Source organism: Melospiza melodia, chromosome 2 (genome assembly GCF_035770615.1).
Source record: "Melospiza melodia melodia isolate bMelMel2 chromosome 2, bMelMel2.pri, whole genome shotgun sequence".
Lineage (NCBI taxonomy): Eukaryota > Metazoa > Chordata > Aves > Passeriformes > Passerellidae > Melospiza > Melospiza melodia.
This window is the reverse complement of record NC_086195.1, coordinates 123,968,099-123,981,946: the sequence shown is the minus strand read 5'-3', so window position 1 is coordinate 123,981,946 and position 13,848 is coordinate 123,968,099. Positions and strand designations below refer to the sequence as shown.

General features: G+C 40.3%; 1 protein-coding gene across 1 annotated transcript in view; it reads left to right on the top strand.

Annotated features, from left to right (window-relative positions):
* Positions 1 to 9,605, top strand: part of UXS1 (UDP-glucuronate decarboxylase 1) — a 54,935-nt gene extending 45,330 nt beyond the window's left edge. The window contains exons 10-15 of the mRNA XM_063149855.1: positions 821 to 940; positions 2,949 to 2,992; positions 4,044 to 4,104; positions 5,548 to 5,605; positions 7,429 to 7,532; positions 8,772 to 9,605. Coding sequence (XP_063005925.1) covers positions 821 to 940; positions 2,949 to 2,992; positions 4,044 to 4,104; positions 5,548 to 5,605; positions 7,429 to 7,532; positions 8,772 to 8,903 — 519 coding nt within the window. The 3' untranslated portion in view covers positions 8,904 to 9,605. The remainder of the gene's footprint in view (positions 1 to 820; positions 941 to 2,948; positions 2,993 to 4,043; positions 4,105 to 5,547; positions 5,606 to 7,428; positions 7,533 to 8,771) is intronic.
* The last annotated feature ends 4,243 nt before the right edge of the window (positions 9,606 to 13,848 follow it).

The window sequence follows — 13,848 nt, the reverse complement described above, 5'->3', positions numbered from 1 at the left end:
ACCTTGTGACTGTCACTTTCAGATGGTAGCATCTATCTGCTTACAGCATACCATATTGCTCTGAGCTCAGCACTATCCTGTTTTAGCTCACAAGGGCCAAACATCCTGCTTGTAGGCTTTATCGTAAACTGCAGCTTGTCCAAATGAACATGCCAGTCAAAATAACTCAAGAGAGATTACTTCAGTCTGCAGTCTCTAACTGTTAAAATGCTTTCTGTAGAAAAAACTTCTGGAAACGATAAAAATGTTTCTTGGACAAAACTACACCATTGAAGACTTTGATTGTAATGCATGTATTTACATGGCCTAATAAGAAGGGCACTAGAAAACATTAGGGCTGTAGTTACAAAACCACTTCATGGCCTTTGTAAAAGATACTTCTCTGACATGCTCAGCTTTTCTAAAATATGGACTTCTGTAATCTATGGAAATGTGGCCTTGGTAATATATGTGCTGATTGTGAGACTTCACTTTTATGTGCAAAGAAAGTAGCTAAGTCCCAGGTGAAATAACTTGTTATTGGAAAATCTTAAAAGTTCTTAATGGAAGAAAATGCACGTGCTAAAATCATGAGCTGTTCTAGCACTGATTTAGATTTGCATTACAAATACTGAGAACTAGTATAAATTACCTTGGTGTATGCACTGCATTTTTCAGGAGGGCTGAGGAGAGATTTGAAGTGCTGCATTATTAGAAAATAATGCATGTTAAAGCTGAAGGAGAGATGCTTAAAAAGCTTTTTGTCAGGGTAGAGTTTACACTTTTAGGGAGAGAGATGCTTTTATTAAGGAAGTAACAATTCTTTTTTCTTTGGCTACAGGAAGGAGTTGAAGTGAGGGTTGCCAGAATATTCAATACCTTTGGTCCTCGAATGCATATGAATGATGGAAGAGTTGTCAGTAATTTTATCCTACAAGCTCTGCAGGGAGAACCACTAACAGTAAGTGATGACCTCCTGGTGATATGAAGAACAATTCACCTTTATATCTTGTCCTGATGTGTTGCAACTGATGGTAGATTTTAGACAATACTGATGTTCCCTTCCTCCAAATGTAGTTTTCCAGCATACTGAACTTAAATGTAAGAAAGTACATGTCTGAAGATGTGCTCTGTCAATGGGGTTGATCTTTCCCAGAAAGAAACAAGGCTACCAGTTGAAATTTGCACAAACATCTCAGCATTCTTTATATTGGGGATATAAACAAAATCCAATAATTCCCATGCTGACTAAACTTCAGCAAGAATATTATTGTAATAGGGGTTAAAATAGAATGTTCTACCCAACATCACTGTTTTGTAGGAAATAACTGTTTGATGTTGAAAATTACTGAATCTGAGAAAAGAAGTTAGGGGAGAGTTCTTTAGCTGACCAGGTCAAATAAAATTAATTATCAGCAATAAGCAATGACTGAGACCTAAAAAAAAACACTTTTACATGTCACAGAATTTGGCTGACAGGAATACCAAGTGTGTTGATCTCTTTAGAAATGCTATGTATTTGGTCTCTCAGTTCAGAGTACTTGTTTAAATGGGGAAAATAATCTCCTGAGGGAACAGTGTCACCGAGTTGTAAAAATTGTGGCCTATGCAAACATTATGATTGCTGTTTTGTTATTGTAAAGGAAGATTTGTTAAGAGAAACTGAAAGATAGAATCTCTATTGTATTTTCCAGCCATTGCCTGTATGTGGGAAAGATAACCACATGGGTGACCTTGCAAAAATCATGAACAAATACTTAGTTGTGTAAAACTTACCCCACGTGCTATAAGTTAAGCTAAATGTAGGAAGCTCTACATAAATACATAAATCTGCTTCCTGTTTGTTTGGGAGTCCATCAGGCTGATGTTTAGCTCCTGGTGTGTTCCTATCTGAATCAGTTTTTGGATAAACTCTTAGACCCCTGATCCTACCCAATGTGTGGTTTTGGGCTCTGAATCAGCCTTGGAGAGCACAAGGCTTACCAAGTAACAGATGGCCTGTGTACCATTGTACTGCCCTTTCTGTCCTCAAGGAAAACAAGCATGCTTTCTGTTTCTGTCCTTCCAAAAGCCTTTCTGTTGCAGCAGGTTGGTGGCAAAATGTGTTTCCCCCCAGTTAAACTGAAATGTTTTCTCCTCTTAAATGTGCCTACCTATAGCTTTCAGAATGTAAGTATTCATGTTCTAGAGACTTCAGTACTGCACTTGGTTAAACTGTGAAAAAAATAATGGTATCAAATACCATTCTGTACATTTCAAGTATACATCAATGTCTGTTTGAACTTCAGCAATGTGCTCCAAAATACCAGCCTGTAACCTGAGGAGACTTCTTTTTTTCCCCTCTAAGGTTTTGATACAAATCTGTACAGGTGACTTTGTGTGTTGTAGCATGTAGAAGTTACTTTGCTTCCCATTTCCCTAGATAGTAATATTTAGAGCCACATGATTTTTGGTTTTTTTGTGTCCTGATTGCTTTAAACACAGCACTTTTTCTCAACAATTTTTTAGCAACCACTAACATTTAGTGGTGTCTTTGAAGCTGGCTGTTGTTAATGTGCAAATCAAAACTGCTCATCATAAGCACATCTTAGTAGTCTGAAGTTTGCTTTAAATGTTTGGCACTCTTTTCTGGCTGTGAGTGCAGGCTGCACCTTCTTCCAGTGTTCCAGAAGAGGACAAGGCATCACTCTGTCCTACACCCCTGAGAAGGTTTTCTTCATGCAGAGGTCTGGTTAACAAAATGCCTTGGGATATGTTTATTGGAGACAGATCCAAGAGGAAGACAACCTTTAGTGAACTGATACTTTGCCAAAGGCTCTGCAAGCACATTTTTTACCATTCCTGTAACATTGAGCTTGTGTCTCAAGTGTTTCTTCTTGAGGCTGTTTTCTAGAATGGTTAGGAGAAGATAATTGGGCTAAAGAGGGCTTCTGTATTTATTAACTTCCCTCTTTTTCATGTGGTTTTAGGTCTATGGACCTGGAACTCAGACAAGAGCTTTCCAGTATGTCAGGTAAGCCTTGTTTGTTCTTGCTGATAATTTACTTCATGGTTCACATAGCATGGTCAGCTTTGTATGCACGTGCAGTTGCTTTACTTTTTAAAATCACTTTTTAATACAAGCACTCAAAAAGCATGCACCCATCAAAATCTGATTTCAGCATTCCTCAGCTGCCCAATCTGCTTTACTGGAGCTCTTAGGATCCAGCTTTACTTTCAGAAGGGAGACATGAAAGTTTTTGAAAATATCAAGGAGAAAAATATTAATTGGTTTAGATTTTTACTTGAGATACTAACATGCTCTTCCCTTCCAGAGACAGCAAATAGCAGACAAGTTTTTAGTGCTGAACAGTTTGTCACTCCTTGCATTTTAGTGCAATGCTGCCACCTCGTGTCCTTGGGACAGCTGTGGTTGCTGTGCAGACTGTGCACAAAAAAAAAAGCTAAAAAAAACCCCATGCTGGACTTCTGGGTCGTTTTAAGCATTCTTGGCTTGGAAATATTCTTTCCCTTTGCTTAAGGAAGTATCAGTGGTATCAGATTTTAAAGAAACCCGACCAGGTCAAAGTACCCATTCCTTTCTTGATTATAAGTAATAATGAAAAGGATATGGATTTCTATGTCTAGGGCCAAGGTGCTACATCTGTGGCTAATAATCCAAAATAGCTTTGGGTTATATTGCTGGGAGAAAGTAACACCAAAATACTGGTTTTTAACCAACTTGGTTTAAGAAATTTTGAAAATAAGAAGACAAGTCAAACAGCAGGCTGCAAAGCAGGTGGTAGTGTTATGTGCCTCTGCATTACAGCTTGCTTTATTCTGTTTGAAATTCATTGGAAATCAGCCTCCAGATATGTTTGGATATTGGAAAGAAAAGGAAATATTAATCATTTTTTAATACAAACACTTGAGAAAACGTGCACCCATTGAAACCTGATTTCAGCATTCCTCAGCTGCCTGATCTGCTTTACTGGAGCTCTTAGGAGTCAGCTCTCTTTTTAAATCAAGAATATTATTTATAGAGAAGTGGAAATTGCGCCAATCTGTTCTTCCCTCTTTTACAGTGATCTTGTGAACGGGTTGGTGGCATTGATGAACAGCAATGTCAGCAGTCCTGTCAACTTGGTGAGTATGAGTGCTCCCCTCTCCTGAGTTACAGTGCACTGGTCAACACCATCTCTGTTTTCCTCTTTGTCACTGATAGTGATCTCTATAAAAAATAAATGGAACAATAAAATGTCCTTCCATTATGAAGAACATATTCTCCCATTCTCTTTATAAATAAGAAGACTGAGCCCCTGATATTGAGATCTTACATCTCCAAGAACAGGATAAAGTTGCTGGAGTTTTTAATTTGTTTTAGGAAGATGTATGTAATCAGAACATTAAGGGGAAAAATATGTGGGGCACATATGCAAAGTGCAGCAAGAAAATGACTGAAGACTGATTTTAGTAGGAAAAAAGCACTGAAGGAATGCTTAGCTCTAGATAAATAGAAATAGTTTCATACTACCCTGGATTCAAGGAAAATGTGATAGTATTTTATGGTATAGTTCTCTAATACTGTTTAAAGTGCTTGGAACTTAACTTGTCAAGTAAGATTTTTGTTCTGTCCTGTTTGTTGTCACCTTATTCTTAGTAGTGGATTTAAGAATAGAAAAGGATGCATATCCCAGGTAATTTCTTGTGTGTGCTTTTGCCAAATCAGATACTCAACTCTGCAGGGCAGTTCACTAGATTTTCCTTTTCTCCTGTGGCCATGAGTTAATTTCTGTGTTTCTATACAAGTGCTGATATGTTTAAACTCTATCACATACTTTGTCTTCAGAAAACTCAGTATTTAAATCTATATGTATCTTAAGTGCTCTGCTTTTGGTCAAACGAGATGGTGTAAAGCAGTGTTTTGAAACAAGGAAAGCTGGGGATGGAGGGAATTGAGTCTGATGAAGGGGAGCTAATGCTAGCAGAAAGTGTTCAGCATTTGATTGTAAAATATTGAAATTAGGAGATTATGTGGTTAAAATAAATAAATAATTATGTGGTTAAAAAAATATGGTTTAAAAAAAAGAAAAGGAATATTGTATAGGAAAGCAAATAGCCCTTATGTGTTGATATGTAAGCTGTAGTAGATTCAGAAGCAATTGTTGGCAGCTAAATGAGCCTGTGTTCCTAACTTTGGATGAGCCAAGAACTTGGCATACTTCATGATACCTCAACTGGGCACAGTCCTTGAATCCAGATTTCCAAATGATGTGGCTGTGGGCCGCTCAGTGACATAGGCCTTTTCTGTGATTTCCAGCCCTTTACAGACTGACATTTTTTTGGGGAGCAGGGGGGGAGGCAGGGAACAACACCTCTCTACATACACTGAATTACCAACAGGAATATAATGGAGGACAAATTTTCTAATGAGTAAGGAACTTGTTAAAGTTGGTTTTTTTTTCAACAAAGTAGAATAAAGCTTGAAGTTTAGCTTTCTCAGAGCTTAACCTGCCCCTGTTGGAACCATGTCTAGCACATTGTAAGGTGTTTAATTGTTATTGAAATGAGTGTCTCTTTTATTTGTAGGGAAATCCGGAAGAGCACACTATCCTAGAGTTTGCCCAGTTAATTAAAAAGCTTGTTGGTGAGTGCAATCATTAATTCTTTTTAAAGTTTATGAAGTACTTATTGTCATTAGATAATTATTACTTGATTAGTGTGTGTAATATGTGGATAATTTAATTAGTCTTTGGATTTCTTAATAATTTTATCAAAGTCATTTAATCATATCATTAAATATTAATAAGATAATGCAAATCATCTCAATTGTCTGTACATTCCAGAAGTGCTTCTGACAGATCTGAGAAAGATGAGTTCAGACATATAATGCAGAAGCTGATGCATGTGTTGTTTCTAATAAAAGACTGTTCCACTGGAAAACTTTTGTGAATTCACAGATCGGGGAAGGAAATGGAAAAATCACAGCAACAAACCCATCAGACACATGGATTAATTGTCACCTCTGTTTGTCTGTTCACAAACAACTTGATGTGTTCCAGTCCACTTGGGGAGGTGCTTTAGTTCTAAAATGGCATGTGAACTATTTGCTAGATTGGGGTAGAAGAATTGGCCTCTTTCTGTGTGTTGTTCTGAGGAAAGGCAAGTGCCTGGTTATTTAAATCAGACTGGAGATTATGGGCAAAAAGAAACTGATGCCCTTTTGTAATGCCAAAGTGCCAACAATCATGGAATGGCTGAGGTTGGAAAGGACCTCTGGAGGTCACTTGGTCCAACCCCTCAGGTCAGGCAGGGCAACCTACAACCAGCAGTGGCCCAAGACCATGTGCAGATGGCTTTTAAGTATCTCCAAGAGTAGAGACTCCACATCCTTCTGTGTTTCAGTTTGTGCCCACTGTCTCTGATCCTGTCACTGGGCACCACTGGAAGGAGCCTGGCTTTCTCTTCTTAATCCTCTCCATCTGGTATTTATACACAAGGGTTAAATTCCCTGTAGCCTTTTCTTCTCCAGATTGAAGGGCCCCAGGTCTTTCAGCCTCTCCTCATATTCCAGTCCTTTCATCATTACTGTGGCCCCTTTGTGCACTCACTCTGTATGTCTCTGCCTCTCTTGTACTGGGGAGCCTAGAACTGGACCCAGTTCTCCATATGGATCTCATCAGTGTTGATTAGTGGGAAAGCTGATCTCCCTTGTCCTGCTGGCAGCACTTCTGCACCCCAAAGATATAATTTTCCTTCTCTGTGGCACGCACACATGGGTTCCTATTCAGCTTGGAGCCCACCAGGACCCTCAATCTTTTCCTGCCAAGTTGTATTCCAGCTGGTTGGCCCCCAGCCTGTGCTTCCCAAATTCAGGACTTTGAACTCATTGAATATCATGAGGTTCCTGTGAGCCCTTTCTCCAGCTGCCTTTCTCGAGCTCTGGATGGCAGCACAGTGCTCTGGTGTATCAGCAAATCAGTATTGATCCAACATTGACCCTTGGGATATAGCCTGAGTTACCAGTCTCTAAATAATCACCATCCTCTGGGCCTGGCCATGCAGTTTTCAGTCCTTCTAACTGGTCATCCAGCTCATCCACTCAGTGAGGATGTTGTGGGATCAAAAGCATCACTGAAGTCAAAGCAGGTGATACCCACTGCTCTGTCCTTTGCTACTGAAACTGTAATTTCCTCATAGAAGGGTAATAGACTGGTCTGTGAGTATAACTTGATTTTTGTGAATCCATGCTGAAATCTTTGTGAAATGCTTTGTGAGCCCACGTTGCTGTGGGACAGGTGGATCACCCAGCTGTTGCATGCAGTGCACCTGTGTCTGTGCAAAGCATTTCAGTGATTTAATTATGAAGCAGAGAGCTGCAGAAAGACCTGCTGCTCCAGTTGGTAGAAAAAAAGTAAATGCAAAGCATAGTGAATTGCAGATGATAAATCACAGTGTCTTGTTTAATAGGCAGTGGGAGTGAAATCCAGTTTCTCTCAGAAGCACAGGATGATCCTCAGAAACGAAAACCTGACATCAGAAAAGCCAAGTTACTGCTTGGCTGGGAACCCGTGGTACGTACAGATGAATTACTGTTGCTGTGTGGTAAAACACCAGGAGGCAGAGGGGGCTGAGGAGGGGACACATGATAACAGTAGATTTCCCTTACTGGAACATCTGCCTAATGCCATCTCCAGAACAGTTTTAACATTTTAACTTTTTCACTTGCATATTATGAGATTACCTTTCTGTAAGCCCAGTGAATCATTTGCAGCATATGGTACATAATTAATTACATTGCCAAGCCCATAGCTAATGGGTTTGCTGGTGTTGCTGCAATCCTCATTCCTGTTGCTGGCAATAGGAGTTGGTTTGCTTGGAGAGGTAAGATCTGCCTAATTCCCAGAAAAAGTGTGACTTTCATAGCCAGCTCCCCATTCTAACTAGCACAATGGTTTGTACCCTTCTTTAAATCTGCAGACAAAAATCATTCCAGGAAACATGTTAACCTACCTGGTAAATGTAAGCCTAGTAATAGAAAAAGATCCAGATCCTTCTGAAAGGATTCACTGATATTGATAGACTATGTCTGACAGCACAAGGGTGATAGCAAACTGTTGCAAACACAGAAGGCTTAACTTTTGTATTTCTGGCTTTCTGTGTTTGGCACAGGCAGTAGGAAAACTTGCTCTGAAGTAGCAGTGCAGAGTTGGTACAGCAAGGCAAGCAGTTTCTGTGCTGCTGTTTTTATCTTCCTGTACTGATGATGGTGTCAGCAAGCATATCAGAGCATATGGCTCCTGAGAAGACAACTCCTCTGTTGTTCCTGTCTCCATATTCTATGCCTGTATTTAAGCACTGCAATTTGTAGGATTACAATTATTTGTATAGGGTTGAAGAATATCAAATGAGATACTGGTTGCCAGCTTTATACCATGCTGTGAAAGATGATCTTTAATCCTTACAAACAGAAGGGGCTTAAATGATGGGTGTTTGTCTCTCTCAATGCATTAGGAACTGAAAGTAGAATTATGCATGTCTGTTTTGATACTAAACAGACCCATCATAACCATGTGTGAGATTTGAATTTGTTGAGTTTTCTACTTATGTCAGAAAATACTTGTGCTGTTTAAAAGCTGAGCTGCATCAGCAGTGAGGAGATGTAACCAGCATGTGGTGCTGTTAATACTTAGATTGGCTAAGAGTGAGATTCCCTGGCTGCCTTGTGATAGCTGTTTTATAAAAGATACTGTTGTGAAGTGAGCTGATGTGAACCTAGAGTGATACAATTCTCTCCTCACTTTTGGGAACAGGTCCCATTGGAAGAAGGTTTGAATAAAGCAATTCATTACTTCCGTAAAGAACTTGAGTATCAGGCAAACAATCAGTATATTCCCAAACCAAAACCTGCAAGGATGAAAAAAGGAAGAACAAGACATAACTGAAGACTATTAGTTGGACAGGAAATTCCCTGCTTGACATTTGATGGATGTAATTTTTTTTTAATTTTTTTTTTTTTTTTTGAGAGAGAGAGACTTTAAAACAGGTATCATGAAGAACGAACTGGAATTTCATTCTGAAGCTTGCTTTAAAGAAGTGGATGTGCCTAAAAATAACATAAATATTCCCTTTCCCTGCAAATCTTGCCTTGCACTTTTTAAATCTGTCTTTTTATGTAAAATAGAGTAGAAGCATCTTTTAGTATCTTCAAGTTTTATATCTTGATGTGAGATCATTTTGTTGTGACTGTCCTTGACAGTTTTATTTACTGGTTTCTTTGTGAAGCTGATGATAAACACAAATGGGATGAAAAATGCCAATTTATTTATAAAATGGGTACTATAAAATATGAGATGTTCTACTATGCATAAGAAAAAATTAGTGGTATTGTCAGGTGAGAGACACTGACATCTGCATATAGAAGAGTTTAAAAGAATTCTGTATGAGAGCTTTATGTATTCTTTAAAGGAGAGATTTTTTCAAAAGTTTAGTTTTAGTTGTACACTTGAATTTGAGATATTTTCATTGATTACCATGGATAAGGATATTTTGAATCACTACTGTGTTGTGCGTACTCTGGGAATAAAGTTAATGTATTATTGGTTACAGTGGTTGAATATGCTATTTTAATAAAATACTGAAACTTCTGTTTGCTCGTTTCAAGGTTTCACTGTGGGAATTTCTCTGGATTTACACATCTGTGGATTTATTGTGTATTAAATATGAAGTAACAGTCTGTAAATAATCCACTCAAAGTTAATAACTTTGGTCTTGCATTGCTTGTCTCCTAACAGATGTATAGTAAGGGCTGCAGGATGTCTGTTGAATTAGATCAGACAAAACCATCCTGATTTATTCCAATTCAGGTAGTTGATAGTGATGCAGGAATATAATATTTCTTTAAACATGGAGCCTAACTTCAGCCTTCCTGAGGAAATACTGAGGAAGTCTTTCTATTTTAAGCAGTTACCAAAGTGCCAGTAAATGCTTTCAACTTTGGTAACTATGCCCTGTTATCTTAGGAAAAACAAAACAAAAAACAACAACAACAACAAAACCACTTCAATTCCCCTTATTTTTAATATTTCTTCTAGTTTTTAAAAGGTATTTAAAAGGTATTTTGGCTTAGTACCACTCAAAATTGAAAATCCGAAACCTCATCAAGCAAAGTGACTTGACTTTATCTCGTTAGAGCTTGATGTTTTCATTAGCTTTTGAGTATCTCTAGGTGATGGTGAATTGGGAGTTAGCAGTAGCAGAGGTGTTATGCCCAGCCCTGGGAAGACTCCAGAGCAGTGTGGCATTTAGGCCCCTTTGTCTGACTGTCTGCCAGAGCCTCACAGTGGCTTGGAGTCCCTTCCAGTCTGTGTGCTCAAGTTCCCAGGGACTCCAGCAGGGTGGGATTGCTGCATTCATTGCTGTGCCCTGCCTGGAGTGGGGCTGCAGGGATCCTTTTAAGACTAATGGGTTTTTCCTTGCTCACAAGTGCACATTTTCTCCCATTGGAAATCTGCCATACAGCTGAGATGGGGAGCCATGGTGCATTTTCCTGTCTGGATTCAGAGGTGAAATTTAGATATTATACATTACTTCCATCTTTTCACAGCCAAGCAGCTTGAGATCTGCTTTTTTTGTATGAAGCCTTTTTCTAGGTCCTTGATCTGGGTTTTTATTCCACATTAAATTGCCTGAAAAGTGCACCATGGTGTGCTGCTCCAAATGTGCCTGTAACCTGTCATTACAGAAACACTCACAAAGCACAGCCTCTCCCTGTACTCGAAGCCACAGCTGGACACATGTGAAAGTAGTGCCCACTTCTTCAATAGTTCTTTGGAGAGAACTGTAATCAGCTCCCAGCACGGAGGTTTTAACCCTTAGAACTCTTAAGATGGAGATTATATTTGGAGGATGCTGCTCTTTCTCCTTAGGTTTCACTCCTTGTGCAAATTGTGCCATTGAATGCCAAAGTGTGTGAAGAGGTGGGACAGGGGTACACCCCATGTCCCACATTCAGCTCAGCCATGGAGAGTAAATGGGAGCTCTGGCTACCAGCTGTTACTTCCAGGGCTGCTTTTTGTTTAATCCAGTGACTTCAGTACTACGTATGTGAATTTGTACAGGCACAAACAAGCTACTACAGACTAGCACAAAATGTGTATGTTCAAAAAAAAAAAAAAATCCCCTGGGAAGTCTGAACCTTTAGATTCAAGAGAGAAGGATTTAAAAGCTCCTTAGGTTACATCTCAGCCTGACTTCCTTCATAAAAGGAGCAGATTGGAGAGGCCAAGTGGCTGGTACCAGTACAACCCATCTGTGGGTGTGTTTGATGCCTCCCACTGGGCCCGAATGACAAGATGCAGATTTGCTACTTTCCTCTTACTGTTCCTGATTTTTGTTTCAGAGGTTCCTGATTCAGCTCCCATATTCTTTTTTAAAAGTGTCTTCCAGCAGCAGGAGCTGAGGTAGCTGTTGCCCTTAGGTTTTGAAACAAGTGACGTGGGGCTGGTTCAAAAGGCATGAATCATGTTAAGAGTCTGTTGATGCTTGAGACTGAAAGTCTGGGGTACTTTGAAGTTGTCTGGTCTGAACTGAGTCTTCAAAAAGGCAGATGGAGGTTTTTATGTTGATGTTCTGCTCCTGTCTGGGGTTAGACATAGCAGCAGGAGAAAGGCATCAAGTGTGTTGGGAGCCACAGGTAAGAAAGAGCTGCTGCCTCTCTGGAAGAGCCACTTTTGAAGGAGGGTACTAGAATACAGCACTGAAAGCTTGGAAATACAGAATTTGGGAGTAAATGAAGCAGAGACATGCTCTCAGGACTTTTTTTTTTCCTTTAGAAAATTTGAGAATTGAAATTTTCTGCTGTCATCTGGTCAGGCAAACAAGGTAAAACTAACATGACCAAACTTGAGGTGCCTATTTACTCACAATTTACTGTACAAATGGGGAGCTCAGCTGGTGCTGGGTGCAAGTCCTCACTCTCAGTAGGAAATGCGCAATGCAGCAGAGGGAACTGGCTAGCTTGGTGCTGCTGGATGGGACCAGCTTTCCAGAAGGAAGCGTGTGCAAGGCAGCTGCTGCTGTGCATCCTTTGATCCTCACAAGTAGGACCACTCCTGTTGCTGGAGGTTACAACAGCATGAGATCCACAGTTGGATTTTATTCTTTATTTCAAGCATGATGTACTTTTCATATGTAGGCTGCTGAGGAGCATTGTCGGGCACATTGCTAGTCTACAGACAAGCTACAGAGGGGCTTGCAGACCTAATTTATTTTAAGTAGTTTCATGAATATGTAATCTAGAGAAGCCTCATGCCTAACTTTTTGCTATATGGGGAAATAATGATCTGGTAGTTTCTATGTCTAAGGTCTTTGCAGCTTCCCTTAACCTATATAGACTGGTGGATTTAGTAGCCAGTGAGTTCACTGCCATCCACGTATTTATGTCTTAATCTGCTTTTTTCAATAAATTTTTAGAAACATAATGTATTGGGAAAAAGCCTTCACTTTTTCCCAGGGTTTGATTTGAGTTTCAGAGTTGAAAGAGGCATAATTGCCTTGGAGAGGAGGCTACAGAGGGCAGAACAAGGCTTCGATTAGTTTGATGGATTGAGCCAGTCCCCAGCCTTGCTGGTATTGAGTTTAATGCTGCTTGAGGCCAGGGGGTCTCTCAGGGTTGTTAGGGGCTGGCCCACAGGAAGAAGATGCTTTGTGAACAGCAAGGGAACTGTGCACTCAACACTGCTGGCCCTAACAACCCTACATCCCTTCCCTGAAGTTGCTGGGAATGGAGCTGCCACAAATCCATAGTTCCTCTGTTTGTGAGCATTTCCCTGTGCAGGGATTTCAGGTGTCAGAAGGGAATACCTTATTGCAGCTCTTGACTCTGTAGAGGTACCATGAAGAGCAGCAGTAGTTCTGAAGCAAAACAGGGCTCTTTCTATGTGGCAGGAGGCTCCTGAATGCAATTCTGTATCAACAGGGAGGCTTTGCTAAAATAACAATTCATATTTCTTGTAAAAAACCCCCCAGATTCTGGCTTTCTGTTCCTTGTCTCAGTCCTTCTCTTGCTTATTTCATAATAGCAGATCTGACAAGTCTTTATCCATCTTGGTTTGTTGCCATATACAGCCTGGGACAGGCACCAGCTTGTTTATTCTTGCAGTGTTTTCCCTGGATGCTGGCGTGCTCTTCAGCAAGGAGCAGGATCCTGTGAATACTCTGGTCCCTGCCGTGCTGAAACAGCTGGAAGGTCCAAAGCACAAAGTCACAGGCAACAGTGGCCTTAAGTGCTGTCAAAGCCACGCACAGCAATCTAGGCTCTGTCCACCCCACTGCAGAGAAAGCTGTTCTAAGCAAGGAAGGCTACATCTTCCACCTGGGAAACAGTCCTGGGATGGAAGTGCTCAATCCCCCATCCCCAACATGTTTGTGTCACAAGTAGGAGCTTAAAGGGAATGATGACCTGTCTTCCTCCAAAAAAAAAAAAAAAAAAAATACAGCCATAATACTTCTATTCTTTGGCAGAATGGAAAGAGGCAGCACTGCCCTGTGAGTCTGATGGACCTGCCTGGCTGACATGGACAAACTCGGGGATGTTGCAGCATCAGGCTTTGAAACATGAAGCCCTGGAACATGGCCAAGCTGTTCCTGCTCTGAAAAGAGCCACAATGAACACTTGCTGCTCTTCTGTCTTGTTGGAGAGGTTACATTATGTCAGTGCTGGGGTGGTGAGGGTGATAGTGATGTGAAGTGCTCTGTGCTGTCTCCACAGCAGCATGGAAATGCTGAGAGGAGGTGCACAGTTCTGTCTATGTTTTGGGACAGAAATAGTCAAAGGAAATGAAACTTTGAAGCACTCCATGCATGTCTGATGAAATTTTTTTTTTCCCC